At 44.5% G+C, this 27,276-nt stretch overlaps 1 protein-coding gene across 1 annotated transcript in view; it reads right to left on the bottom strand.

Annotated features, from left to right (window-relative positions):
- The window catches only part of LOC145359638 (uncharacterized), a 74,257-nt gene extending 47,286 nt beyond the window's left edge, over positions 1 to 26,971 (bottom strand). Inside the window, exons 1-3 of the mRNA XM_080214342.1 lie at positions 26,898 to 26,971; positions 26,432 to 26,557; positions 25,404 to 25,523 (exon numbers count right to left, since the gene is read on the bottom strand). Coding sequence (XP_080070468.1) covers positions 25,404 to 25,523; positions 26,432 to 26,557; positions 26,898 to 26,906 — 255 coding nt within the window. The 5' untranslated portion in view covers positions 26,907 to 26,971. The remainder of the gene's footprint in view (positions 1 to 25,403; positions 25,524 to 26,431; positions 26,558 to 26,897) is intronic.
- Between the last annotated feature and the right edge of the window lie 305 nt (positions 26,972 to 27,276).

The raw sequence follows: 27,276 nt of genomic DNA, 5'->3' as shown, positions 1-27,276 counted from the left end.
TCGACAATCACAAGGCAAGACTGTTCTCTTCTTGTTGGAGAACACTTCAGCGGTCACGAGCATTCGGCCTCTGATCTTCAGGTAAGTGTTCTGCAAGGCAGCCTTCACGACACACAACAGCGCAGAGTGGCTGAGCAGAGACTGAAAGCCAAGTTCTGCACACGAGGATGGCCTCAGCCTGGATCTTGGGTTCATCTCACACTATCTGTAACCCACATGACTTGCCTGGGCTTTCAAAATCTCACTAACTGTCCTGTTTGGAAACAATACACATCTCTTTAACCTGTGCTTAACTCTCTCTCCCCTCACATTGTCTGTACCTTTAAGATTTCATTACCTGTAAAGACTCGCATTCCAACCATTACTTTGTAAATTGAGTTTGTATCTTTATATGCCCTGTTTGTGAACAGAATTCCCACTCATCTGATGAAGGAGCAGCAAGTGCTCCGAAAACTAGTGGCTTTTGCTACCAAATAAACCTGTTGGACTTTAACCTGTCGTTGTGAGAATTCTTACTGAGGAAAAACCAGAGATCTAACTTAATCGCTTGGAACTAAACTGCTGGACCTTGTAGAGACAAACCCAAATGTTAACAGGTAAATAGATCTGATAAAAATGAGAATGTGTTTAGCTTAGACTGAAAGAAATAGCATTTATAGTTATAAATACATTCTTGGTACTCAGTATTCATTGTTTATCGTCATTAGCCTCCAATAAATTTGTCTGTAGCTTGTAGTCTGAGTAAAAGCTGGACAGTGCGCTAGAGAGGCCTGCAGGAAGGTTTTATAGTTTCTATTTGGGATGGGTTGCATGAAGCCTGGAGTCTTTGTACTGGGTTACTCCCATCTTTTTGATCAGGTACAGCCTCCAACACCCACCCCAAAATGAAAAAGGCCCCTCTCCTCCAGATTACGAATAGACACCATGGGAAGAGTTGTTGGTTGCTTTCCATTAGAATAAAGGAACAAACTCAAGTTAGGAAAGAGATTTTTTTCCCTCAGCATTTGCCAAACTCCTTAGGAGCAGAATGAAGTTGTACGAAATCAGAATGATACTGCATTCAAGCTGTACCAATATCTATCAAGATATTCTGCTCCAGTTACTACTAAATGTGCCATGAATTATAACCCAGTTGTAGGATAAGCAGGAGGGAATGACAAAACTGATGTAAAAGCCCCTTTCAAACAGAACAATATGGAGTAACATGTACGGCTCTGAATCATCTTATTCACGCGTTTTCACTGGACTGCTCTATACAGGAACCAGAAACACCAGTCACAGCCTAAACCTCTGTAGAAAGACATGATATAGAATGGGTCGATTCTACATCTCTGAAGTCACATTTCGTCTGAGAGTGATGGGACAATGAGACAAAACCAGCACACCAGAATTTGTCCCACAAACCATCTGAATTCCAGGTTCATATAGAAAACAAAGATAAAAGTAGATTCATTCATTGGTCCAAAGATTATAATGGCAAACCAAGAAGACATCTTACTTTCAAATAGCTTACAATCTGTAAGAGTCAGCGATGAGTAATTCCCAAATGACCAAGTCAGAATAAACCTACAGAAAGCCAGGCAGATACTGGAGAATATATATGTGGGCCTTCACAAGTAACATAGTGGCAACATAGTCAGGAGAATATCAAAAGACAAACCTTCTCCATTTTATCCTAGAAGCCCTTTTTGCAGATGCCTTGAAGAAACTGATTAATGCATTTCCCATAAGAGATGGGGTTGTCATCTCAATCCATGAGGTTGCATGGTTCAGAATTATAGAAATTATAGAAAGAATTATAGAAACCCTGCAGTGCAGAAAGAGGCCATTCGGCCCATCAAGTCTGCACCGACCACAATCCCACCCAGGCCCTACCTCCATATCCCTAAATATTATACCCACTAATCTCTCTAACCTACGCATCCCTGGACACTAAGGGGCAATTTCTTAGCATGGCCAATCAACCTAACCCGCACATCTTTGGACTGTGGGAGGAAACCGGAGTACCCAGAGGAAACCCACGCAGACACGAGGAGAATGTGCAAACTCCACACAGACAGTGACCCGAGCCGGGAATCGAACCCAGGACCCTGGAGCCATGAAGCAGCAGTGCTAACCCACTGTGTTCAGAGGCAATGAGCAAGATTTTCTGGACGTGCATACCCCGAGGTCAACGGACCTTTAAATACCAAATTTTCTGTCCTGCTACAATGCCTATGGAGAGTGGCATGGGAAACTTCCAGTCAGTTTGACCCCAACTTGAGATCAGATTCATCCAATGAGATAAGTGGGATTCAGCCTCTGTTCACTGCAAGGGTGAGTTGGGATTTGAGTGTTACCAATAATTCTCGCTCTCGGCTGGTGTGTGTCCTTCAGAATAATCCTGGGGCAGGAAGGGAGGGGATGTGCATCATGGATTTTGGTTATGTTAAAAGGATTTGAGATGTAATACTGAAAGAAATTGTGAGCACAGCAATACATGATGGAACAATGTTAACTCTGCTTCTCTCTTTACAGAAACAGAATGGGCTACTGAATGTTTAGAATTGTAAAACACAGAAAGAGGCTTTCCAGTCCACCATTGCTGTTCAGGCAAGATATTTCACATCAACGACATATACTGAGTCTCTACTTTTACTTTTGTCTCTAGTTCATTTGCCAACTGAAATCCATCAACGCAGAGTCAAAACCAAAAACTGTTTCAAACACCGTAAATGAACATGCTGCTTCTAAAATAGTTTGCTCAAGTCATGAGTTCAGTCTTGACCACGAGCCTGCTCTTCAGCTGGTATTTTTATCGATGCTGATGGCTCCGCTGTGTGGTCATCAGTCAGTCTCATTTCAGATCCTCTCTACAATCAGTATTTCCATATTTTGGAGTACTGGTGATTGTGACAGTTAAGCACGCTTCTCCTAAAGAGAAGGTTCCTCATTTTCATTCCAACTCCTTTACCTCCAGGGAAATACACAGCCCAAGTTAGTCCGGAAAATCTAGTGACTCCAAAAAATACTGCAGATTTGGTCCTAAACTTAAGGAACAAACAGCAGAACATGAGGCACAAAGATCGTTTAACTGAGAACTAATTGCTGCACACGGACAGGCCATGAACCCTGCAATCTGCAGCCTAACTGTGAACACATCGCTTCACAACACAGGATTTCTTTATATAAATACAATCGTCCATAAATAAACTCAGCATTGCTGCTGACTCAGACAGCCCACACACACTCTGCACGGTGCACCTCGCACACCCCACGCAAGGGGGAATGGAGAAGGACAGGTCAGGTGAAGTTGGTATTTATGGTCAGTACATCTCTTCCCTCAGCAGCAGGTTCAGACTGGCAATGGCAATGTCGTCAGCCACCTGAAGTGTACACTCCTCCTCACAGTTCACTACATTCATTATACATGGCTGACTCATTGTTGTAAGGATAGGAATGCATCTGTAATAGTTAAGTATTATTTGTCCTGAACCACAGGAATATAATAGCTCACACTGTTTGCAGAGAAGCTAACTAAATCCTCAAAAGGCTAATCTCTGTGAAAACATCAGTTCAATACTGTCCGAGTACTGGGAGTGTCTGATCTCCAGGATCAATACATGGTATCAAAACAGGATTAGCATGGAGGTCAGGGTTTGATATTGGAAGAAATTACCAGCTGAATACTCGATGTGTTTCTTCATCATTTCACAATATATCCGCTATTGTTTGATGCACAGAATATAAGGCAAAGGGAGATGTCATGTATCATCAAACAGCCGAAGGCCAAAACGCTTGTAGGCAAAACAGTCTGAACCAGCCAAATCATACTGATACCAATGGCAGGAAGCACTGACTAAAAATACTACTTGTGGCCTATACAAAAAAACCAGCTCCCCTAAAGAAACTGATACTGAATGAGGACCTGTGGCAAAATAACCTGGAACAGTACACTCTGGACAAACAGTTTCTTGCTGTTTATTGCCTCTGGATTTATTCATATTAGCCAACAGCAGCAAGCACTTCACGGTACAGTTCACACCAGTGAAGGCAGATCTTTTCACAACACAACAAACAACAATTTGCATTTATATAGCATCTTAAAGATTATGAAGCATCCCAGACGAGAAGAGGGAGGGTGGGGAGAGGAAATTCAAGAGCTTGGAGTCCGGGCTGCTGAAGGTACAGCTATGAAAATTAGGGTTGCAAAAGAGGCAAGAGTTACAGCAGCATGGGTGTGTCAGAGGGTTGAGGGATCGAAGGAAATTACAGTGATGGAGGGGGGACCATGGGGGATTTAAAAACAAGAGTAAGAATTTTAAAGTCAACATGCTTCCAGACCAAGAACCACTGTCATCAACAGACAGCTGAGCGGAGGCATGAGGTTTGCTGTAAGTTAAGACACAAGCGCCAGTTTTGTATGACCTCAAGTTTTTAAACAAGATGACACGAGCGAAGCAGTTTCTTGCGAGCTGTCCCTGGTATACCCTCTAACTTCATCTTTTATGACCGTTCTCTGCTTCTAAAACTGAATTCTAAGTCTTTTAACTTGTCTAGTAATTCTCTTTTGAATTCACTTACAGGTCTATCGATCCTCTGGCCTCTGAAGACTCCTGACTTGTAAGTGACCTGAATGGATGACCACATGGGCCAGACGGCTGGCAGAGCAGCAGAAACAGGGTCTTCATCTCACCAGCCACCAACCCATCCAACTTGGAGCATCGCAACTTCTTGCAAGTCCTAAGCATTCCCTATACTCTCACCTCTTGTAATTGGCCCACATTCCTAAAACTCAATCTGACTCCATTACTAATATTGTTCTTTTAAATCCACTTGCAGGCCAAGAGGTCCTCCGATCTCTGAAGGTAGGTGGCGACCTGGCGGTGACCTGGAAAACCCGAACATGTGGGCCCGGCCATCAGCTCGTCCACAACATCAGAGACCTCATTCACTTACTGACCCATTTGCTCTGGCAAGTGATCTAGACATCCTCCAAAGTCAAACTACAGCTCGACAGTGACCCAGAATGCCCGAACACACAGACCTGACTGCCTACACAGGAACCGCAACCAAAGCAACAAAATCTTTACCCACAAACCAGCTTCCGACCATGCCACATCCTCAAGCAAACATGACTAAGATTCACGCACTCATTATGGGACCCTTCAACACATCTTACGAAGGAGGCTTTTCTCTTTTTCTCTTTCGCTGCCCTCCCGACTATCCCATACACCCTCCGAGAGTCAAGCAAGGCACGGGAAGGTGGGGTCTGTCTTCTAATCAACACCTTTTGGTGGCCAGATGTGGCAACACTGGCAAGTTTCTGCTCAATGGTAGTCATGATGTGGAGATGCCGGTGTTGGACTGGGGTAAACACAGTAAGAAGTCTCACAACACCAGGTTAAAGTCCAACCAGTTTATTTGATAGTAAACTCACACACTTTCGGGGTTTGCCCCTTTATCAGGTGAGTGGAGAGTTCTGGCCTCAGACAGAGCATATAAAAGGCACACACAGCTTACAGATTAGAATGCGAGTCTTTACAGCTAACCTGCTATTCAAGTCTTAAAGATGGAGAAAATGTGAGTGGAGATAGCATCAGGCACAGGCTAAAGAGATGTGTATTGTCTCCAGACAGGACAGTAAGTGAGATTTTACAAGTTCAGGCAAGTCATAGGGGTTACAGATAGTGCGACATGAACCCAAGATCCCTGTTGAGGCCGTCCTCACGTGTAGAACTTGGCTATCAGTCTCTGCTCAGTGACTCTGCGCTGTCGTGTGTTGTGAAGGCCGCCTTGGAGAATGCTTACCCGAAGATCAGAGGCTGAATGCCCGTGACCGCTGAAGTGTTCGCCAACAGGAAGGGAACAGTTGCCTGATGATTGTCGAGCGATGTTCATTCATCCAGGCAAGACTGTTGGCCCTTCCTGTTGGCGAACACTTCAGCGGTCACGGGCATTCAGCCTCTGATCTTCGGGTAAGCATTCTCCAAGGCGGCCTTCACAACACACAACAGCACAGAGTCGCTGAGCAGAGACTGATAGCCAAGTTCCACACGTGTGAGGACGGTCTGAACCACGATCTTGGGTTCACGTCGCACTATCTGTAACCCCCGTGACTTGCCTAAACTTGTAAAATCTCACTTACTGTCCTATCTGGAGACAGTATCCACCTCTTTAGCCTGTGCCTGATGCTATCTCCACTCACATTGTCTGCATCTTTAAGACTTGGATAGCAGGTTAGTTGTAAAGACTCGCATTCTAATCAGTATTCTGTAAACTGTGTGTGCCTTTTATATGCTTTGTTTGAGACCAGAACTCTCCACTCACCTGATAAAGGGGCAAACCCCGAAAGCTTGTGGGTTTACTATCAAATAAACTGGTTGGGCTTTAACCTGGTGTTGTGAGACTTCTTACTAAGTTTCTGCTCCCAGACCTAGAATACCTAACACTGAAGTGTCGCCCCTATTACCTGCCTCAGGAGTTCACCTATTATCCTGACAGCAGTTTACATCCCATCCCATGCAGATGTGAAGACTGTGCTGAATGAAATATATATGGCCACAAATAGCCTTGAGACAAAACATCCCAAGACCTTGTTAATCATGGCCAGTGACTTAAACCAGGCCAATCTTAAGATTGTCCTATCAAAATATCATCAGTACGTCTCCTGTCCCACAAGACGCCCAAACATTCTTGACCCCTCTACACAAACATCAAACCTACCTCCTGCTTTATCACCTGTCCACACATTGGCAAACCAGACAAGGCTGTACTCCTGCTCCTGGCTTACAAGCAAAAACAAATGGGAGAATCCAGGGTGGCACAGTGATTAGCACTGCTGCCTCACAGCACCAGGAATCTGGGTTCAATTCTGGCCTCAGGGCACTGTCTGTGTGGAATTTGCACATTCTCCTCATATCTGCATGGGTTTCCTCTGGGTGCTCCAGTTTCCTCCTACAGTCCAAAGGTGTGCGATTTAGGTGCATTGGCCATGCTGAATTGACCCTTAAGTGTCAGGGGGATTATCAGGGTGTATACGTGGGGTTACGGGAATAGGGCCTGGGTGGGATTGTGGTCAGTACAGATTCAATGGGATGAATGGCTTCCTTCTGTACTGTAGGGATTCTATTGGATTTTATGCAATGTTGGTCTGAGGCAACGGATGATCTCCTGTAGGAGCACTTTTGAGTTGGTGGACTGTTCAATATCCAAGAACTAAGAGACCAACCTTAATGAGTACGCCATTACAGTAACAGGCTTGATTAGTACGTGCGTAAAATATTGTGTGCCGATGAAGCTAATCTGAGTGTTTCCCAACTGGAAACCATGAATGAACAGAGATATCCATTGCTTACTGAAGCCTAGGTCTGAGGCAATCAAATCAGGCGACCCTGGCCCACGCAAGAAAGCCAGATATGATCTATGGAAATCCACCAGAGATACCGAGTGATAGCACGGGACCAAACTAGAGTCACAGGCTAGCCACACAAATGCCCATCAATTGTGGCAAGGTCTACATGATATAACAGGTTACAAAATTATAAGGTGAAGACAAGTAGAATCGCAGGCAACATTGCATCCTTCCCCAATGAGCTCAATGCATTCTATGCTTGTTTTGAGCAGGAGGTCAGTGGGAGGACGTCATCTGCCCTGACAGCCTCAGTCGCGCCAGTGTCCAGGGTCACCATCACAGATCAGCCTGCTTGAAAGTTAACCCACAGAAAGCAACTGGCCCAGATGGTGTCCCCGGTCGGGCACTTAGATCATGGCTGACCAGCTGGCGGGGGTATTTGCAGACAGTAACTCTCCTTACTCTGATTTGAGGTTCCTTCTTGCTTCAAGAAGACGACCACCTAAGAAAAGCCAGGCAGCGTGCCTGTTGACTACCTCCAGGTGGCTCTGACATCCATCATTATGAAATGCTTCCAAAGGTTAATCATGGCACACATCAACTCCAGTCTTCCAGATTACCTGGACTCAAGGTGCCAATCACCACAACGGGTCCACAACAGACACCATCTCCTTGGCCCTACACTTAATTCTGGGATACTGAATAACAAGGACACCAATGTTAAATTCCTGTTTATTGACTACAGCTCAACCTTCAAAAGCATAATGCCAACAAAACTATTTCTGAACCACTAGGGCTAGAAGTGGCCTACAGCTCGGCTCCTCCCTCTGCGACTTGATCCTCATCTTTCTAACCCATAAACTGCAATCAGTAAAGATAGGCAACAACACCTCCTCCCTGATCATCCTTAACATCAGTGCCCTGCAAAGCTGTGTACTCAGTCCCTTACTATACTCCTTATATGCTTATGACTGTGTGACCAACTTCTGCGAATCTATTTTCAAGTTTGCTGACACCACCGTAGTGGGTTGGATCTCAATCAACAATGAGACTGAGTTCAGGAAAGAGATAGAGAATTTGGTGAAATTATGCGACGACAATAATCTCTCCCTCAATGTCAGTAAAATGAAGGAACTAGTCACTGACTTCAGGAAGCGTATTGGAGGACATGCCCTGGCGCTGATGTGGAGATGGGTTGAAAGCTTCAAGTTTCTATGTGTTCAGATTACCAAAACTGACCTGGACCCTACAGTTAAGAAAGCTCATCAATGCCTCTACTTTCTCAGAAGGCTAAGGGAATTCAGCAGGTCCACTACAACTCTCAACAATTTTTAGACGTACCATAGAAAGTATCCTATCCGGATGTATCACTGTTTAGTATGGCTGCTGTTCTGACCAAAGAAACTACAGAGGGTTGTGAATGAAGTCCAGTTCATCACATAAACCAGCCTCCCATTTATTGATTGTCTACACTTCCGGCTGCTTCGGAAAAGCAGCCAGCATAATCAAGGTCCCCACGCACCCTGGACATTCTCTCGTCCACTTTCTGCCATCAGGAAAAAGACGCAAAAATCTGAAAACACATAAGGACAGATTCAAGAACAGCTTCCTCCCTGCTGTCATCAGACTTTTGAATGGTCCTATCATATATTAAGCTGATCTTTTCTTCACTCTATCTGTAACTGCAACACTATATTCTGCACCATATCCTTTTCCCCATTTATGAAATACTTTATTTGTCTTTATTTGCGCAAGAAGCAATATTTCTCACTGTATCCCAGTACATGTGACAATAATAAATCAAATCAAAAAATCCAACATATTGATTTTCAGAGTCACTTACAGAAATAACCAATAAGAAGGTTTTTAGATGGCAGAGTGAATTGAAAAAAGAGGGATAATCACAATATTGCTAAAGATGCTATTACAACAGTTGGTAAGATATCAATAAGGCAGTATGCACCATTCGTGACTCTGCAGATACTGAAACAGTCCATCTTCAAATACAAGATCCAGAAAATATCTAGGCTTGGGCTGACCAGTGGCAAATAATATTCATGCCCCACACATATGCCAGGCAATGACCATCACCAATAAGAGACACTCTAACCACCGCCCTTTGCCATTCAATGATGTATCCCCCACAGAATCCCCCACTTTCAACATCTTGGGATTATTATTGACCAAAAACTCAACTCGTTGCATAAACACAGTGGCTACAAGAGCAGGTCAGAGGCTAAGAATACTGCGCAACTCACCTCCTGACTCCCCAAAGGCTGTCCACCATCGACAAAGCACAAGTCAGCAGCATGATGGAATACTTCCCACTTTAAGAGATTTAAGAGATTGGTGGATAGGTTTATGGACGAAAAGGGATTGGTTTAGATTAGTGGGTCAATGTTTTTTTTTAAAAAAAATAAGACTGGTCGGCGCAACATTGTGGGCCGAAGGGCCTGTTCCGCGCTGTAATGTTCTATGTTCTATGTTCTACTTGCCTGAATGGGTGCAGCTCCAACAACACTTGACACCATCCAGGACGAAGTAGCCCAGTTTGATCGACACCACATCTACAAACATTCAATCCCTCCACCACCGACGCTCAGTAGCAGCAGTGTGTATTATCTACAAGATGCACTGCAGCAATTCACCAAAGATCCTTAGACAACACTGTCCAAACCCATGGCCACTTCCATCTCAAGGACAAGGGCAGCAGATAAATGGGAACACCACCACTTGCAAGTTCTCCTCCAAGCCACTCACCATCCTGACTTAGAAATACATCGCCGTTCCTTCGCAGTCACTGGGTCAAAATCCTGGAATTCCCACCCTAACAGCATTGTGGGTCAACCCACAGCACATGGACTGCAGCAAATCAAGGCAGCAGCTCACCAGCACCTTCTCAAGAGCAACTAGGAATGGGCAATAAATGCTGGCCAGCCAGTGACACCCATGTCCCACGAATGAATACAAAAAATGTAGAATTAAGAAACAGTAAAGGATAGAAGACTTTGCATCTGTATTTACAGCAGAGGAAGAGGTCAGCATGCTGGTAATCCCCATGGAATTCAATGTGGAGAAGTATGAGGTGATGCACTTTGGTTGGAAAAACTCAAGATTCCAAGATGGTGTAGAGTGAGGTGTGCCCAGCATACTTTCCAATTCTATCTTTCACTCTCGTTCAGTGCTTCGAAAACATCATTCCAACTCTTTCAAACTCTCTAGCAATGCCCTAATTCAATCTCTTACAGATATGCTGACGTTTAGGACTCTGGAGACACCTGACCTGAAATTGGCCTGAACCAGCCACCCACACGTGACCTGCAGCCAGTACTGCGATCCCAGGACTGCAGATTTCGCCAACTTTTACAGATGCACCATAGAGAGCATTCTTTCTGGTTGTATCACAACTTAATATAGCTCCTGCTCTGCTCAAGACCGTAAGAGGCTACAGTGGGTCATGAATGTAGCCCAATCCATCACGCAAAACCTGCCTCCCATCAGTCTACACTTCTTGCTGCCTCAGCAAAGTAGCCAGCATAATTAAGGACCGCACAGTAGGAGATGCTCTCTTCCACCTTCTTCAGTTGGGAAAAAGATACAAAAGTCTGAGATCACATACAAAAGAAAGTCAAGAACAGCTTCTTTCCTGCTGCCATTAGACTTTTGAATGGACCTACTTTGCATTAAGTTAATCTTTATGCCCAAGCTATAACTATAACACTACATTCTGCACTCTCTCCTTTCCTTCTCTGTTTTCAGTATGCTTTGTATGACGCATAAGAAACAGTACTTTTTACGTATATTGATACGTGTGACAGTAAAAAAATCAAATGAAAAAACATGGAGAGACATTATAAAGTAAGAGGTACAATTCATAGATTCATAGAACCCTACAGTGCAGAAACAGGTCATTTGGCCCATCGAGTCTGCACCGCCCACAATCCCACCCAGGCCCTACCCCCATATCCCTATATATTTTACCGGCTAATCCCTCTAACCTACGCATCTCAGGACACTAAGGTGCAATTTTAGCATGGCCAATCAACTTAACCCGCACATCTTTGGACTGTGGGAGGAAACTGGAGCACCCGGAGGAAACCCATGCAGACACGAGGACAATGTGCAAACTCCACACAGATAGTGACCTGAGCCAGGGATCGAACCCAAGTCCCTGGAGCTGTGAACAGCAGTGCTAACCACTGTGCTACCGTGCCACCCCCGAGGGGTGCAGGAGCAGAGGGCATTTATGTGCATTGAAGGTGCATCATTGAAGATCATTGAAGGTGGCAGGGCAGGCAAAGAGAGCAGTTAATGAAGCATATTGTATTCCTGGCTTTATTAAGGGGGCATAAAGGGGGAGATAGTGATGCTGTGGACTTGTACGTGATAAGTAATACAAAGACTCAGAGTACTTCTCTGGTGACCTGGGTTCAAATACCATCAAGGTAGGTAATAGAATTTAAAATCTATTAAAAGACTAATGATGACCGCAGAAGCAATTTCAGTTGTAAAAACCCATTTGGTTCACTAACGTCCTTTTTTGGGAGGAAATTTGTTGTCTCATAGAGTCATAGAGGTTTACAGCATGTCCTTATCTGGTCTGGCCAACATTTGATTCCAGGTTCACAGCAATGTGGTTGACTCTTAAACGTCCTCTGAAATAGTCTAACAAGCCACTCAGTTGTATTCAATTGCTCCAAAGGCAATAAGACAGAATGAAACTGGAGAGACTACCCAGCATCTACTTAGGAACCAGTCAAACTGGGGGCTTATGCCAAGCTTGGGTGAGCTTTTCACAGACAGGTCAAACAACAGCCTGACATAGTCATACACATAGAATCACACCTTAAGGATAATGTCCCAGACACAACCATCATCATTCCTGGATATGTCCTGTTTCACCAGAAAGACAGACCCAGCAGAGGTGACAGTGGCAGTGGTATACAGTCAGGAGGAAGTTGCCCTGAGAATCCTCAATACTGGCTCTGGACTCCATGAAGTCTCATGACATTGGGTCCAATATGGACAAGGAAACCTCTTGCTGATTACCATGTACTGTCCCACTTCAGCTAATGAATCAGTACTCCTCCATGTTGAACACTGCTTGGAGGAAGCACTGCTCTTCCACTCTACCATTACCATCAAGCTAGGGAATCAACCCTGGTTCAATGAAAAGTGCAGGAGAACATGTCAGAAGCAACATCAGGCATACCTAAAAATGACATATCAACCTGTGAAGTTGCAAAACAGGGCCACTTGTATGCCAAATAGCATAAGCAGCAAGTGATAGACAAGAGTTAAGCAATCCCACTAGCAACAGATTATAGAATCCCTACAGTGCAGAAGGAAGCCATTTGGCCCATCAGGTCTGTACTGACTCTCTGAAGAGCATCTTACCCAGGCTCTATTGCTGTAACCCCATGTATTTACCCCACTAATCCCCCTGACCTCTTTAGACGCTAAGGAGCAATTTAGCATGATCAATCCACCTAACCCAGCATATCTTTGGATTGTGGGAGGAAACTGAAGCATCCAGAGGAAACCCACACAGACACAGGGAGAATGTGCAAACTCCATACAGTTGCTGAGGCCCGAAATTGAACCCGGGTCCCTGGTGCTGTAAGGCAGCAATGCTAACCACTGCGCCACGTGATGTCCAGACCAAAGCTCTGCAGTCCTGCTACATTCAGCTGCAAATAGTGGTGGACACTTGAAGAACTCACTGGAGGAGGAGGTTCCACAAATATCCTCATGCTCAGTGATACAGGAGCCCAACATATCAGTGCAAAAGATAAGGCTGAAGAATTCGCAGCCAGAAGTGCCAATGGATGATCCATCCAAGTTTGCAACTGGGGTGAAAAACCGAATTTAAGTCAGAAGTATTCTAGCAATAAAAGGTATCATATGGGAAAATGCGAAGCAGACGTGGATGGGCTTCAAGTGTATGTACGCAAAAGCGTGGCGTGCAGTAATTAAAAGTAAATTGCCATATTACAGTGGAAATAACAGAGCTGGCTCAAAGAATGGAGAGGAATTGGCAGTTAATTTTTTTGGTTATATAATATTCAGAAAAGACAAGGAAGGAAGAAAAAAGTAGTGACAGCATTGATCAAAAATACTGTAAGCAATGGACAGGATGAAGTATTTGAAGGTTCAAAGTGAAGGTTGGAAGGAGCTATTACCTGTTGGGTGTAAACCAGAGGGAAACAGTGAGAAGGAGAAAGAGAAACCAAGTGGCACAGTGGCACAATGGTTAGCACTGCTCCTTCACAGCTCCAGGGACCTGGGTTCGATTCCCGGCTTGGGTCACTGTCTATATGGAGTTTGCACATTCTCCTCGTGTCTGCATGGGTTTCCTCCGGGTGCCCCAGTTTCCTCCCACAATCCAAAGACGTGCATGTTAGGTTGATTGGCCATGCTAAAATTGCCCCTTAATGTCCTGAGATGCATAGGTTAGAGGGATTAATGGGTAAATATGTAGAGATATGGGGACAGGGTGGTGAATCTCTGGAATTCTCTGCCCGTTGAAGTAGTGGAGGCTGCCTCGCTAAATATTTTTAAGAAGCGGGTTGATGGGTTCTTGATAAGAGAAGGGATTAAGGGTTATGGGGAGAGGGCAGGAAAGTGGAACTGAGCCACGACAGATCAGCCATGATCTTATTGAATGGCAGGGCAGGCTCGAAGGGCTAGATGGCCTACTCCTGCTCCTATTTCTTATGTTCTTATGACAGGGCCTGGGTGGGATTGTGGTCAGTGCGGATTCAATGGGCTGAATGGCCTCCTTCTGCACTGTAGGCTTTCTATGATTTCTATGAAACACATTTTCAGGTAAATTGGAGAAAGAAGCGAGAACTTTAGAGGGACGATAGTGGGAGAATTAAATTATCCTAACACAGACTGGGAAAATAACAGTGTCAAGGACCAAGTGGGAAATTTCCTGAATATGTTCAGGAAAATTTTCTCGATCAATGAGCTTACTAAGGAAGGAAGCAGTGCTGGATGTAGTTTGGAGAAATGAAGTAGATCATGTTACAATGGGAAAGCATTTGGAAATACTGATCACAATATTGTTAGGTTTAAAGTGGAAAAGGATCAAGAAATAATCAATGTGAGACAATGGAGCTCCAACAGAGCAGCGTTTAAAAAGCACACAAGGAGATCGAAGGCCAATTGTGAAGAAATGGAATTAGACCAGTGATTCAAGAACCTTTTTACGTGTTTAGTATTTTTAGCTTCTGATGAGACGTAAAGAAGCGCAATTGTCAGGGAGGGGGGTAAAGTATCAAAAGTGACCCCAGCACAAGGAATGGAGAAGACTGGTGACTAACTGGAGGAGTACAGCCAATTAGAGACCAAAAAAGATAACTTGTGTGTGTGGAAACAGAAGATGTGGGCATGGTTCTTAATCTCATGGGAAATGAAACAGAAGTGTGACTAAGAAGAGTGTGAAATATTGGATAGGATAAGCAGTGATGTAGCAAATATTAAAATATTTAGCATCTTTGAATGTGGATGAATCACTAGGCCTGGATGGAATGTATCCCAGGATGCTTAGTGAAGCAAGGCAAGAAATAGCAATGATTCTGACCATCTTTTTCCAACCTTCACTGGCTCCAGGCCTGAGGACTGCTGACATTGTACCATAAGGGAGGAAGGGATGGGGATAATTTTATGCTGGTTAGCTTAATCTTAGTGGTGGGCAAATTATTGGAAAAAAATGAGCCTGTATTAATCATCACTGAAGGAAGCATGGCTTATTCAAGGATTATCTGGAGTGATTTGTTCAAAGAAGGTCACATACGACTAATCTGACTGAGTTTATTGAGGAAGTAACAAGGAGGGTTGATGATGGTAGTGCATTTGATATAGTACACAGATTCTAACAAGACTTTTGACAAAGATCCACATGGTACATTGATAAATAAATTTATAGTATCCTGGGGAAAGGAGCAGGTGGATCCAAGTGGGCTGAATGCCAGGAAAAAAGGGGCAGTTAATGAGTATTCTTGTGACTGAAGACTGTTTCCAGAGGGGTTCTACAGGATTTAGTACTGGGCCCCTTGCTGTATTTGGTATGTTAATAATCTAGACTCAAAGATCAGAAGCATGATTAAGAAGTATGCAGAGCATACAACAATTTGCTGTACAGTTGAGCATTAAAAATAAAACTGCAGGCTGACCAGGTGGATAGAAAAGTGGCAAATGAGTTTTAATCCAGAGGAGTGGGAGTTGATGTGCTTTGGGAAGACAAACAAGGCAAGCAATGCACAATAAATGGTAGGATATTGATAGGCATGGAAGATCGAAACACTTCAGAGTGCATATACAGCAGGACAGGTCGATAAGATAGTCAAGAAGGCATTCTGGAATATTCCCTTTATTAGATGAAACCTAAAGTATAAAGACAAGGCCGTTATGCCTAAATTGCATAAAATTCTAGATAGATCACAGCTAGAGTGCATCATACAGTTCTGCTCACCACATTACAGGAAGGGCGTGATCACAGTTGAGAGAACATAGAAGGGATTCATCGGGATGTTGCAAGAAACTGAGAATGTTAGCAATGAGGAAGGACTCATTAAGTTGGGGTTGCTTTCTTTGGAACAGGGAAAGCTAAGGGAATATTCATTTGAGGTGCATATGATTTTGAAGGGACTCAATAGCATGGATAGGAAGGGCATTTTTCTTTTAGCAGAGAGGTCATTAATCAGTAACTGGTGGCAGAATTAGAGGGGAGCTGAGGAGCAATTCTTTTTAACTGTGGGTGGTTGGGAACTCACTGCCTGAAAGGATAGTAGGAGCAAAAACCCTCATCACATTAAAAAAGCAATTGCATTTGCACTTCAGCAGTGTAACTTGCAAAACTATAGATCAAGAGTGAGATAGTGTGGTTAGATTGAATAGCTCTTTCTCAGCTAGCACAGACAGAATGGCTGAATGGTTCCTTCTGAGCTATAAATTATTTAACGTTTTTGGTAGAATTCTCAACTGAAGAAGCACAAATTTCAATGAGTTGAAAAGGAATCTAATCCTTAATAAGTGAAGATCCATACAGATTTGTTAAAGGCAAATCCTGTGTGACAAACTTGATCTGAGTTCTTTGATAAAGTAACCCAGAGGATTGATGAGGGCAGTATAGTTAATGACGTGTAAGTAAGTTTTTTCTAAAGGTATTTGACAAAGTATGACATATGGGCTTGTCAGCAAAATTGAAACTCATGGGATAAAAGGGGCAACAAGAGCACGGATACAAACCTAGCTGAGACAACTGAATGATGAATTCTTGTATTTCAGACTGAAGGTACATATTACTGACCAGGAGTTGGATATACAGATCATAGCTTCAAAGTTTACCACATTCTATGATAAACAGTGTGGAGGCTATCTTCAGAAATTAGGAGAATATAAATAGACTGTGAGCAGAAAGACTGCATATGACATTTAATTCTGAAAAAGATGAACTAATTTATTATTGGAAGCATGAGAGGCAATGTGAACTAAATGATAAATTTTAAAGGAAGTACCTCAGAATAGAGGTTCTCGGAGGTTGAAGGGAGTAGGACAAGTTGAGACGACTTTAAAAAAAAGCAGACTGGACCATGAGATTTAAAACAGAGACACAGAATACAAAAGCAAGGAAGTGATTGTAAACCTTTGTAAAACACTGGCTCACTCTCAACTAGAGTATTATATCCAATTCTGGGACTACATTTTAGGAATATTGACAAGGCCTTGGTGAGCTTGCAAGATTTTCTGGAATGAAAGACTTCAACTAGAGGGAGGCTGAGGAAACTGGGGTTGTTCTCCTTACAACAGAGAAGACTTGATGGTTGTTTTGATGTGTTCCCAATCATGAAGGGTTTCCACAGAGCACTTAAAAAGAAACTGTTTCCTACAACAGAAAAGGCAGGAATCAGAAAATATAGGTTTGTATTCAATAGTAACTTTCAGGAGAGATTGGATAAATGGGGGAAAATGTGCCAGTTCTGGAGAAAGAGAGAGGGAGTGGAACTAATTGGAAAGCTCTCTGTAAGTTTGTGGTGGGGTTCACAGAAGTCCATAGAGGATAGGGGTACTGAGAAATAAGACAGAAATAGTCAAAGAGCAACAATGAGGCAAAGTCTCAAACAGTGCTGGGAGGCCTAGAAGAGGTTGAAGAGTCTGCAGAATGTGCCAAAGCCATGGAGAATAGCACCAACTTGCCACAGAGAGGACTGTGTGAGACAGGATATAGGTGGCTGGCTGCTGAGAAAGCTGGAGTTTCTAAAAGGCAAGGATGAGAGGCTAGCGTGAATAGCATTGTTTCGTATATTTGTTCTTGGCAATATGGTAATGGCAATGCTTAACCTGAGTCATCTCAAGAAGTTGCTTGGTAGTGAGGTGGTGAAATCTTATGGTGCTGGTATCTATGATAGTATTAAATAGGAAATTCCAGAAAACTGTCCTATTGTACATTCATCAATAGACAAAAATATGAGGTGTGTTCCCATGGATACTACATTTATTAGAATTTTTTAAGGTATAATTAGTAAGGTGAACAACTAGATGTAATATACCTGCATTTCCAAAAGACATTCAATAAGATGCAACACAAGAGGTTAATAGGCAAGATAAGGGGCATAAAGCTGGTGTATTGAGCATGGATAGAAATTGGTTAAAAAATAGGAAAGAAACATCAGATTAACTGGGGCATTTTGAAGTTGACAGACTGTGTCTAATGGTATGCCACAATGATCAGTGTTGGGGCCTCAGCCACTGGCAATCTGGGATGGCAGTACTGCTGCCTCACAGCACCAGGGATCCGCGTTTGGGTCAATGTCTGTGCGAAGTTTGCACATTCTCCCCGTGTCTGCGTGTGTTTCCTCTGGGTGCTCTGGTTTCCGCACCCCCCCCCCCCCAGTCCAAAGATATGCAGGTCAGGTGGATTGGCTATGCTAAATTGCCCTTTAGTGTCAGGGGGACTAGCTAAGGTAAATACATGGGGTTATGGGGACTAGCTAGGATGAATGCATGTGGTTCTGGAGATAGGACCTGGATGGACTTGTGGTCGGTGCAGACTTGATGGGCCAGATGCCTCCTTCCACACAACAGGATGTTCGAATGTAATTGGTGACAACTTTGTATTGGGTGTAGTATGACCAATGGAAACAAGATGTAATGGTCAGCTGACCCAGTAAACCATGGAACCAATTACAGAGCAATGTAATAGTCAGCTGACCAGCTGATTCACTACAAATAAGGAACTATGCAGCATTGTGGAGAGCTTGGAGTGATGATGTTTCTTTATTAAATCCTTTGATTTATCAGTTGGAAGTAAGTTTTGTTATATTTTTATTAACTGCATTTTGAAGAGTTTCTTCTGAAGAAACACAGGATTCTATCTATAACTGAGATGAAGAGATAGAGACTAACATATTTAAGTTTCAGAATGACATAAAGCTAAGTGGAATTTTAAGTTGAGGAGGGGACAGAGTGGCTGTAAACAAATATAGATTAGTTGAATGCACACATGATGGTAGAATATAATGTGTATCCACTCATCACAATACAAAAGGAGAATTTTTTAAAGTGTGAAACATTAAATGCTCATTCAATGAAACTTGGGTGTACTCATACAAGGAACTCAAAGTTAGCATACAGTGACAGCAAACAATTAAGGCAAATGACATGTTGGCCTTTATTGCAAGGGGATTGGAGTACAATAATAAGTCCTACTGCAGTAATACTGGACTTTGAGACCACAACTGAATACTGTATGTAGCTTTGGTCTCCATGTAAAGGATGTACTTGTATTAGAAGGGTGGTATAGGGACAGTTCACTGGATTGTTCCCTGGGATGAGGGAGGGATTGTCTTATGATCAAAGGCTGAGTAAACTGGGGCCCTTACTCTGGTGTGAATGAGAACTAATTGCATTAAAACCTTCAAGATTCTGAAGGGGCTTGACAGGGTAGATACTGAAAGGATGCTCCCATTAGCTGGTGAATATATACAGTCTCAGGATAAGGGACTGAGATTAGGTGAAATTCCATCAAGGGTTGTGAAGCTTTAGAATTCTCCACACAAGGCTGTAGCTGCTCCATCTGACTGGAGCTGGGATAGGCAAATGGTCTCAGGAAATCAATGGATATTGAGATGGACAGGAAAGAAGTGAGGGGGGGGGAAATACATCATCCATGATCCTCCTGCTCCTAGCTTGTTTTTTCTGCCAAGAGTCCTTGACAATACTTATGAAGCTGATTGGTGCAGACTAACTAAAGAAATGAGAGGTGACAAATCAAAAAAGAATCTGCAGGGCAATGGATGTAATGTCAGCAAGAGTTGGGCTAGGTGGTCTGAGCTTGAGGTGTGAAACCAGAATCTGGGTCGGAAGTTCCCAATGTTTAAGTTTGGTCCTTCCTGAGTGAGCATCTAAGGTGTGGAGATGCTGGTGTTGGACTGGGGTTAAAAACAGAAAGGAGTCTCAACACCAGCTTAAAGTCCAACAGGTTTATTTATAGCAAATGCCACAAGCTTTTGGAACAAGCTGATTCTTTATCAGGTGGGTGGGAGTTCTGATCACAAACTCATTACATGAATAACGATTAGAATGTCAGTCTTTCCAGCTAATCAAGTCTTAAAGTGCAGAATGTGAGTGGTGAAAGCATTAAGCATGGGTTGAAAGGATGTGTATGTTTCCAGACAGGAAAGTTAGAGATTTTGCAAATGCAGGCAAGTTGTGGGGGTTAGTGACATGAACCCAAGATCCTGGTTGAGGCCATCTAAGGAATGGTATGGAGAGGGGCTAAGGGAAGGGTTGAGGAGTAAAGGGTGAGGTATGTGGAGGAGGGGAGTTTACAGTGATAGCTACTAAAATCATAGGACTGTTGCACCACAGGACAGCATTTAATCTTTATACTTGTGCTAACTCTTAAGGTGCAATGAATCTAGAGCCTTCCTTTGCCTTCCCTGTGTGCAGTTTTGGGCGCCGTACTTACACAAGGATATTTTGGCCTTGGAGGGAGTGCAGAGGAGGTTTACTAGGCTGATGCTGAAGTTGAGGGGGTTGAGCTATGAGGAGAGGCTGAATAAACTAGGCTGGTACTCGTTAGAGTTTAGAAGAATGAGGGGCGATCTCATTGAGACGTATAAGATGATGAATGGGATGGATAGGATAGAGGTGGAGAGACTCTTCCCGCTCAAAGGATAATAGGACTAGGGGGCACAGCCTCAAGATAAAAGGGGGGCAGTCTAGAACGGAGTTGAGGAGGAACTTCTTCACTCAAAGGGTGGTGAATCTCTGGAATTCTCTGCCCGTTGAAGTGGTGGAGGCTACCTCGCTAAATATTTTTAAGACACGGGTTGATGGGTTTTTGATGAGGGGATTAAGGGTTATGGGGAGAGGGCGGGAATGTGGAACTGAGCCATGACAGATCAGCCATGATCTTATTGAATGGTGGGGCAGGCTTGAAGGGCTGGATGGCCTACTCCTGCTCCTATTTCTTATGTTCCCTCTGTAATCCTATACATTCTTCTTTTCTGATAATCTGTTTCCCTCAAAAGTTCAAGTCATAGCATCTATAGTGCAGAAGGTCACTTGGCCCATCAAGCCTGCACTGACAATGATCCCACCCAGGTCCTATCCCCCATAACCCCATATTTACCCTCCTTGCCCCTCCTGACATTAAGAGGCAATCAACCTAACCCCCACATCTGTGGATTCCATCTGCCTCCATATCAATGTCAGGCAGTGCATTCTAGATTCTAATTCTGATATCTCCTTGTCTCAATTTTCAAAAGAAGCAATGATCTTGATCCTTCTACCAGTGGGAAGTCTTTTACCCCATCTAATCTGTCCAGACCTCATGATGAATACTTCCAACAGATCTCATCTAAGATTTCTCCAAGGAAAGCAATAACTTCAATATGTCAACATAACCTATACCATTCTCTGTACCCTTTCTAAAGCCTTCACATCTTTGTTGAATTGGAGGTGATAGTCTAGTTAAGGCCAAGTGAGTGTTTTATGTTTTCAGAACTCACTTGCTCTTGTACATTATGCACCTATTAATGAAGGTTAGAATATGCTATGCTTTATTAACCACACTCTCAATCTCAGGACTTAGTGGTAAATGTCACTAGTAATCCAGAGACAATTTGGGGACATGGGTTCAAATCCTACCAGGCCAGATAGTTGAATCTGATCCATAACATATGGAATTGAAAGCTAGTCTCAGTAATGGTGATGATGAAATGCTCAGGTTTTTTTAACAATCGGGTTCACTGGAAATCTGTCCTTGTGAATCTAGACATTTAGCAATGTGGTTGACTACCTTCTGTGATGGCTGAGCAAGCTACTCAGTTCAAGGGCAATTGGGGATAAGCAACAAACGCTGGTCCATCCAGCGATACCACATCCAAACTAACAACTTTTGTCCTTCTGAAATTCTGCAGAACTCCATTACAAACATTTCTTCAGCCCAAAAATCTACTAACCACTACTGTTTCCTGTTATTCAGCCAATTTCATAACCATGTTGCTACTGTTCCTTTTATTCCAGGACATATAACTTTGTTCACATGAATGTAATGCAGCACTATATCAAGTGTCTTTTGGAAGTCCATGCATAACATTTCAATTTGTGCAGCCGGGTCTCAGTGCCAGAGACCCGAGTTCAATTCCAGCCTTGGGTGTCTGCATGGAGTGTGCATGTTCTCACCAAGACACTATGGTTTTCCTCTGGTGTTGGGTTTCCTCCCACATTCCAAAAGAATATGGCAGAAGGAGGCCATTCAGTCCACTGAATCTGCACTGACTATAATTCCACCCAGGCCCTATCTCCATAACCCCATGCATTTACCCTGCCTGTCCCCCTGTCACTAAGGAGCAATTTTAGCATAGCCAATCTACCTACCCCCCACGTTTTTGGACTGTGGGAGGAAACCAGTGCAAGTTAGATGGATTTGCCATGCTAAATTGTCCCTTAGTGTCAGGGTGATTAGCAAGATGGTTATGGGGATAGGGCCTCTGGTGGGATTGTGATCGGTGCAGGTCCAATGAGCCAAATGGCCTCCTTCTGCACTCTGGGGATTCTATATAATCAACAGATTACACTCCCCAACCCTCTTGAGTGACCACTTCAAAAAAAAAACTGACCAAGTTACTGAAACAGATTTTCCTTTAAATCACCACTTGTTAAATTTTGTCTCCTTTATTGTTTCTAGAATAAAGGCAAAATACTGCAGATGCTGGCAAGACTTTCCAGCATTTTCTGTTTGGTGGGAAAATTAGAAACAATACAAAGTTAAACTGACTGGGCTAATCTTTTTTCCTTTTTTGGGAAAAAGTGTAACTTTGCAGTTCTCTGCAGCAGGCTGGGTCTAAAGACTAGAAAATTATAACAATTTCCACTTTCATTTTGCTCAGTATCCTTGGATGAATCTCAGTTAAGTATAGACAGCCTATCCAATAACTCCCACTTATCAATTTTAAACTCCAAGTATCAGAATTCATTTCACCATGTCCTAGGTAGCACATCTTTTGTTTTAAAGTGTTCATTCATTAGCTCAGTATGTTTCTGCTTCCATCAGTGTCTTTCTGGTCCCTATTTAGCTCCCCTCTTCCTTTTACCACTTATGTCTACTGAAGACTTCTGGATTGCCTTTTATGTTAGTTGCTAGTCTCTTCTCATACTCTGATTTTTTTTTCCTCTTTGCTCGGTCACTTTCACTCGACCTTCTATATTCAGCCTGGTTCTGGGTTATATTACCCATCTGGCATCTGTCAAGCACATTTCCTTCACCTCTTTTCTGTCACTCGAAGCTCTGGATTTGTTTGCTATTTTCCCTTTCATGGAAATATATCTTGAGCACATCTGAGCTATTGTTTCTTTAAATACTGGCCATTTTAATTAGTTATTGTTTTTCATGTCAACCTTTGATTCTAATTTATCTTGGTTAGAAACATTTTCCCAGTTAATTACTCTTACTCTGGACTGTTCTTTGTCTTTTTCCAGTCAGCCTAAACCTTATGGTATAATGATCTTTAACTTGATCCACTTGGCCTAGCTCAATCCCAGGATCTAGCACTAGAAGCAAACCATCATAAAAATATTCTTAAATACACACAAACTCTTGCTCATCTGTCCCTTACACTATTATCCCAGTCAATACTGACAATTGGAGTCCTCTGCAAATATTCTATTTCATGCACCTGTAATTTGTAAATTTATTCCTCTAATCATTCCATTGTTAGTGGCCTATATGCAGCAATGTAATTAACTGCACCTTTGTTCTTCCTTGGCTCAATCCAAAAAATCTGTTTTGACAGCTCTGGGATATCTCCATCCAAAAATGCAATGTTCACATTAGTCAATACTGTCATACCTCATCTTTTCCCAACTTAATTAAGCATCTTGTATCCAGGAATATTTAATATCCAGTTTTGTCCTCCTTTGAGTCACAACATCAAATTTCCACACGGCAATCTGTCTGCAATTCACTTTTCTTATTTACCACAGTCTATGCATTCACATACACACATGCTGACCCAGATTTAGACTTCATTATTTTGAGTCCACTCAATAACTTACTATTTCATATTCTAGTGCTACCTAACTCCCAGTATATTGTGTACCTTGTATTCATTTCCTGGTTCCTAACTTCTGTCTAGTACTTTAAACTCTCTCTCCAACACCAGCAGTTCAGTCTCAACTCTGTTCAAGTGCAACCTGTTTAGTCTGAACAGATTGCATTTTCCCTGGAGTCAGTCCCAATGCCTATAAGACATAGGAGTAGAATTAGGCTATTCAGCCCATCAAGTCTGCTCTGCCATTCAATCATGGCAATATTTCTCCCATCCCCACTCTCCTGCCTTTCCCCATAACCCCTGATCCCCTTATTAATCAAGAACCTATGAGTGTTTTTAAGACAGATAATGACCTAGCCTCCACAGATTTGCCATTCCCTGGCTGAAGAAATTCCTCACTATTTTAAAGGATCATCCCTTCAGCCTGAGGTTGTGCCTTCTGGTTCTAGTTTTTCCTACTAGTGGGAACATCCACTAGTCCACTCTATCCAGGCCTTGCAGTATCTTGTAACTTTCAATAAGATTCCCTCCATCCTTCTAAACTCCATGTACAGACCCAGAGTCCTCAACTGTTCCTCAGACAACAAGCTCTTCATTCCAGGGATCATTCTTGTGAACCACCTCTGGACCCTTTCCAAAACCAGCATATCCTCCTTTACATATGGGGCTCAAAACTGCTCAATACTCCAAATGGAGCCTGACCAGAATCTAAAACCCTCCATGCACCATACTTTCTAACATATGTTCATCTGTGTTTTATTTTCCTGTTTACATATGGCACTAGGAGTAATCCAGAGGTTACTGCTTTTCAGGTCCTAATTTCCCACCTCTCATCCTAAATTCTGACTTTGTAGGAATGTGGACCACAACTACTAGCTGTTCACTCCCCCTTCAGGGTGCTCTGCAACCAGTGATATCCTTGACCTTTGCACCAGGGAGATGACATACTATCTTCCATATACGTCTGCACTCAAATGCCTGATTAATGCCCTATGGAATCACTATCACTCTTTCAATGTTCTCTATGCATCTGAGCCACCTGTGGTGCCATCAAACTGGCTGGGATGTGCTCTCCAGATGAAGCATCCTTTCCATCAGTATTCAGAACTGGGTAACTTCTGTACTATCTATCTGCTTCTGACAATATGGTTGACACCCATTGCCCATTCACAGCATATACTCTGACGATGCGGGGTAACCACATTTATAAACATGCTATCAACAAAGCTGTCAAACTCATAGATAACCACTGTCAACTGCTGCTCAAGATCCATAAATTAGAGTGTGAACTCAGACACTTCCAGCACAAATGGTTGTCCAAAATACAGGCAGCTTCCTGGAGTTCCTACACAGCACAGGATTTTCACACTGGAGGTCAGATCTACCATTACTCCTTGACAATAAAACTTACTGTTGCAAATAAATGCAATTATGTTGCTACTGCTGCCACAAAGCTTACCAATCCATAACCAAACAATCTGCAGCATTCTAAGTGAGTTACTCACCTTCGTACCTGACCGACGGATTAGAACCAGCCTAAACTGGTTCCTCTTCATAAATCCCCGCTGCTCCTGGCAGCGCTGATACTTCCCGAGCTCCACACTCTCCTCACATTGGGTATCATCCTGAAACAGTAGCAAATTTACTCAGAGACCAAGCCCACAGTACAGAAAGAGACCATTCAGCCCATGACCACAATCCTACCTGGGTACCACCCCCATATCCTTACATATTTAGCCCACTAACCTACACATCTCAGGACACTAAGGGGCAATTTTAGCATAGCCAATCAACCTAACCTGCACATCTTTGGATTGTGGGAGGAAACTGGAGCACCCGGAGGAAACCCATGCAGACATGAGGAGAATATGCAAACTCCACACACACAGTGACCCGAGCCAGGAATCGAACCCAGGTACCTGGAGCTGTGAAGCAGTAGTGCCATCCCAAACTTCCCGAACCTCTGCAACTTCCCCAAACTCCCTTGTTATCAGCCACCTCGTATCTTCCCCATCTCCCTCAACCTCCCAGTCCCTACATTTCCCTCACTCTCTCCATCCCAATCTCCCTCAACCTCCCAGTCCCTACATTTCCCTCACTCTCTCCATCCCAATCTTCCTCTTCCTCCAACCATTTCTTCCTCATGGCTCATCACCCCCTCCTTTGCTCCATCACCCCACCCACAGCCCAACAACCTCATCATTCCTCTTCCACCGCTCCAAACTCCTCCCTGGACCCCCAGCCCCTACCCTCTCCGGACCTTCATCCCCATTGTCCCTATCCCATCACCTCCCCATTCCCTCAACTCCCATCCCTCCCCTCAAACCCTTCAACGTTCTCTGCACCCCCTCCGCCCCTACCACCCCCTCCTCCTTTTCGCCCTCATCCCCTCCACTCCAGCTTCTCCCACTAAACCTCTCCTAACCCCCACCTCCCACCACCATTCTCCCCCCGCCCTCGTCCCGCCCAACCCCAATACTTGACCCCCCCTCACCCCCCTCTCTCCCTCTCCCCCCCCCCCCCCCCGCCCTACCTGTTGGGTGTAGATCAGGAGGCGGCCTCTCTGCAGGCGGATGAATCTCTCCTTCCAGCCGCCCCCGAGCAGGTTTCTCCCGCACTGTTTACGGACCCAGCCGGCCTGGCGCGGACTGCCGCCATCCTGGAGACAGAGAGAGAGACAGAGAGTGAGGGGAGGGGGGGCCGGAGGACACTAACCCCCCCCCCACCCCACCCCAACCTGGTCCCCTCTCCACCACCCCCCCAGCCCCGGTTCTCCCCCCCCCCCCCCGGTCTCGGTCCCGGTCTCCCCCCCCCCCGGTCTCCCCCCCCCCCCCCCCCCGGTGCCGGTGTCCCCCCGGTGCCCTCTCCCTCCCCCCGGTGCCCTCCCCCCCCCCCCCCGGTGCCCTCCCCGCCCCCCCGGTGCCGGTGCCCTCCCCCCCCGCCCCCGGTGCCCCGCCCCCGGTGTCCCCCCGGTGCCCTCTCCCTCCCCCCGGTGCTACCTCTCCCATCGCAGCCGCTCTCTCTGAGCTCCGGCCCAGAGCAGCATCCTGTGAGAGGCGGGAGCGGAATCGGAGCTTCCTCCCCGTGAGTCACAGCCCGGGGGGAGGGAGAGGGGGAGGGGACAGGAGGGGGGAGAGCGGGGGGGGACAGCGGGGGGAGGAGGGGATGGGGGAGGGAGGGGGAATGAGGGAGGAGGAGGGGGAGAGGGGGATATGAGGAGGAGGGGGAGAGGGGGATATGAGGAGGAGGAGGAGGTATGGGGAGGGGAGGGGGGATGGGGACGGGGATGAGGAGGGGAGGGGAGGGGGGATGGGGACGGGGATGAGGAGGGGAGGGGAGGATTGAGGGGGAGGAGGGGAGGGGGGAGGGGGAGGGGGG

The sequence above is a fragment of the Carcharhinus amblyrhynchos genome, chromosome 28, assembly GCF_965287045.1.
Source record: "Carcharhinus amblyrhynchos chromosome 28, sCarAmb.v2.hapA, whole genome shotgun sequence".
In the NCBI taxonomy this organism is placed as follows: Eukaryota; Metazoa; Chordata; class Chondrichthyes; order Carcharhiniformes; family Carcharhinidae; genus Carcharhinus; species Carcharhinus amblyrhynchos.
The sequence above is the reverse complement of the archived record's forward strand: the minus strand, read 5'-3'. Positions and strand labels throughout refer to the sequence as shown.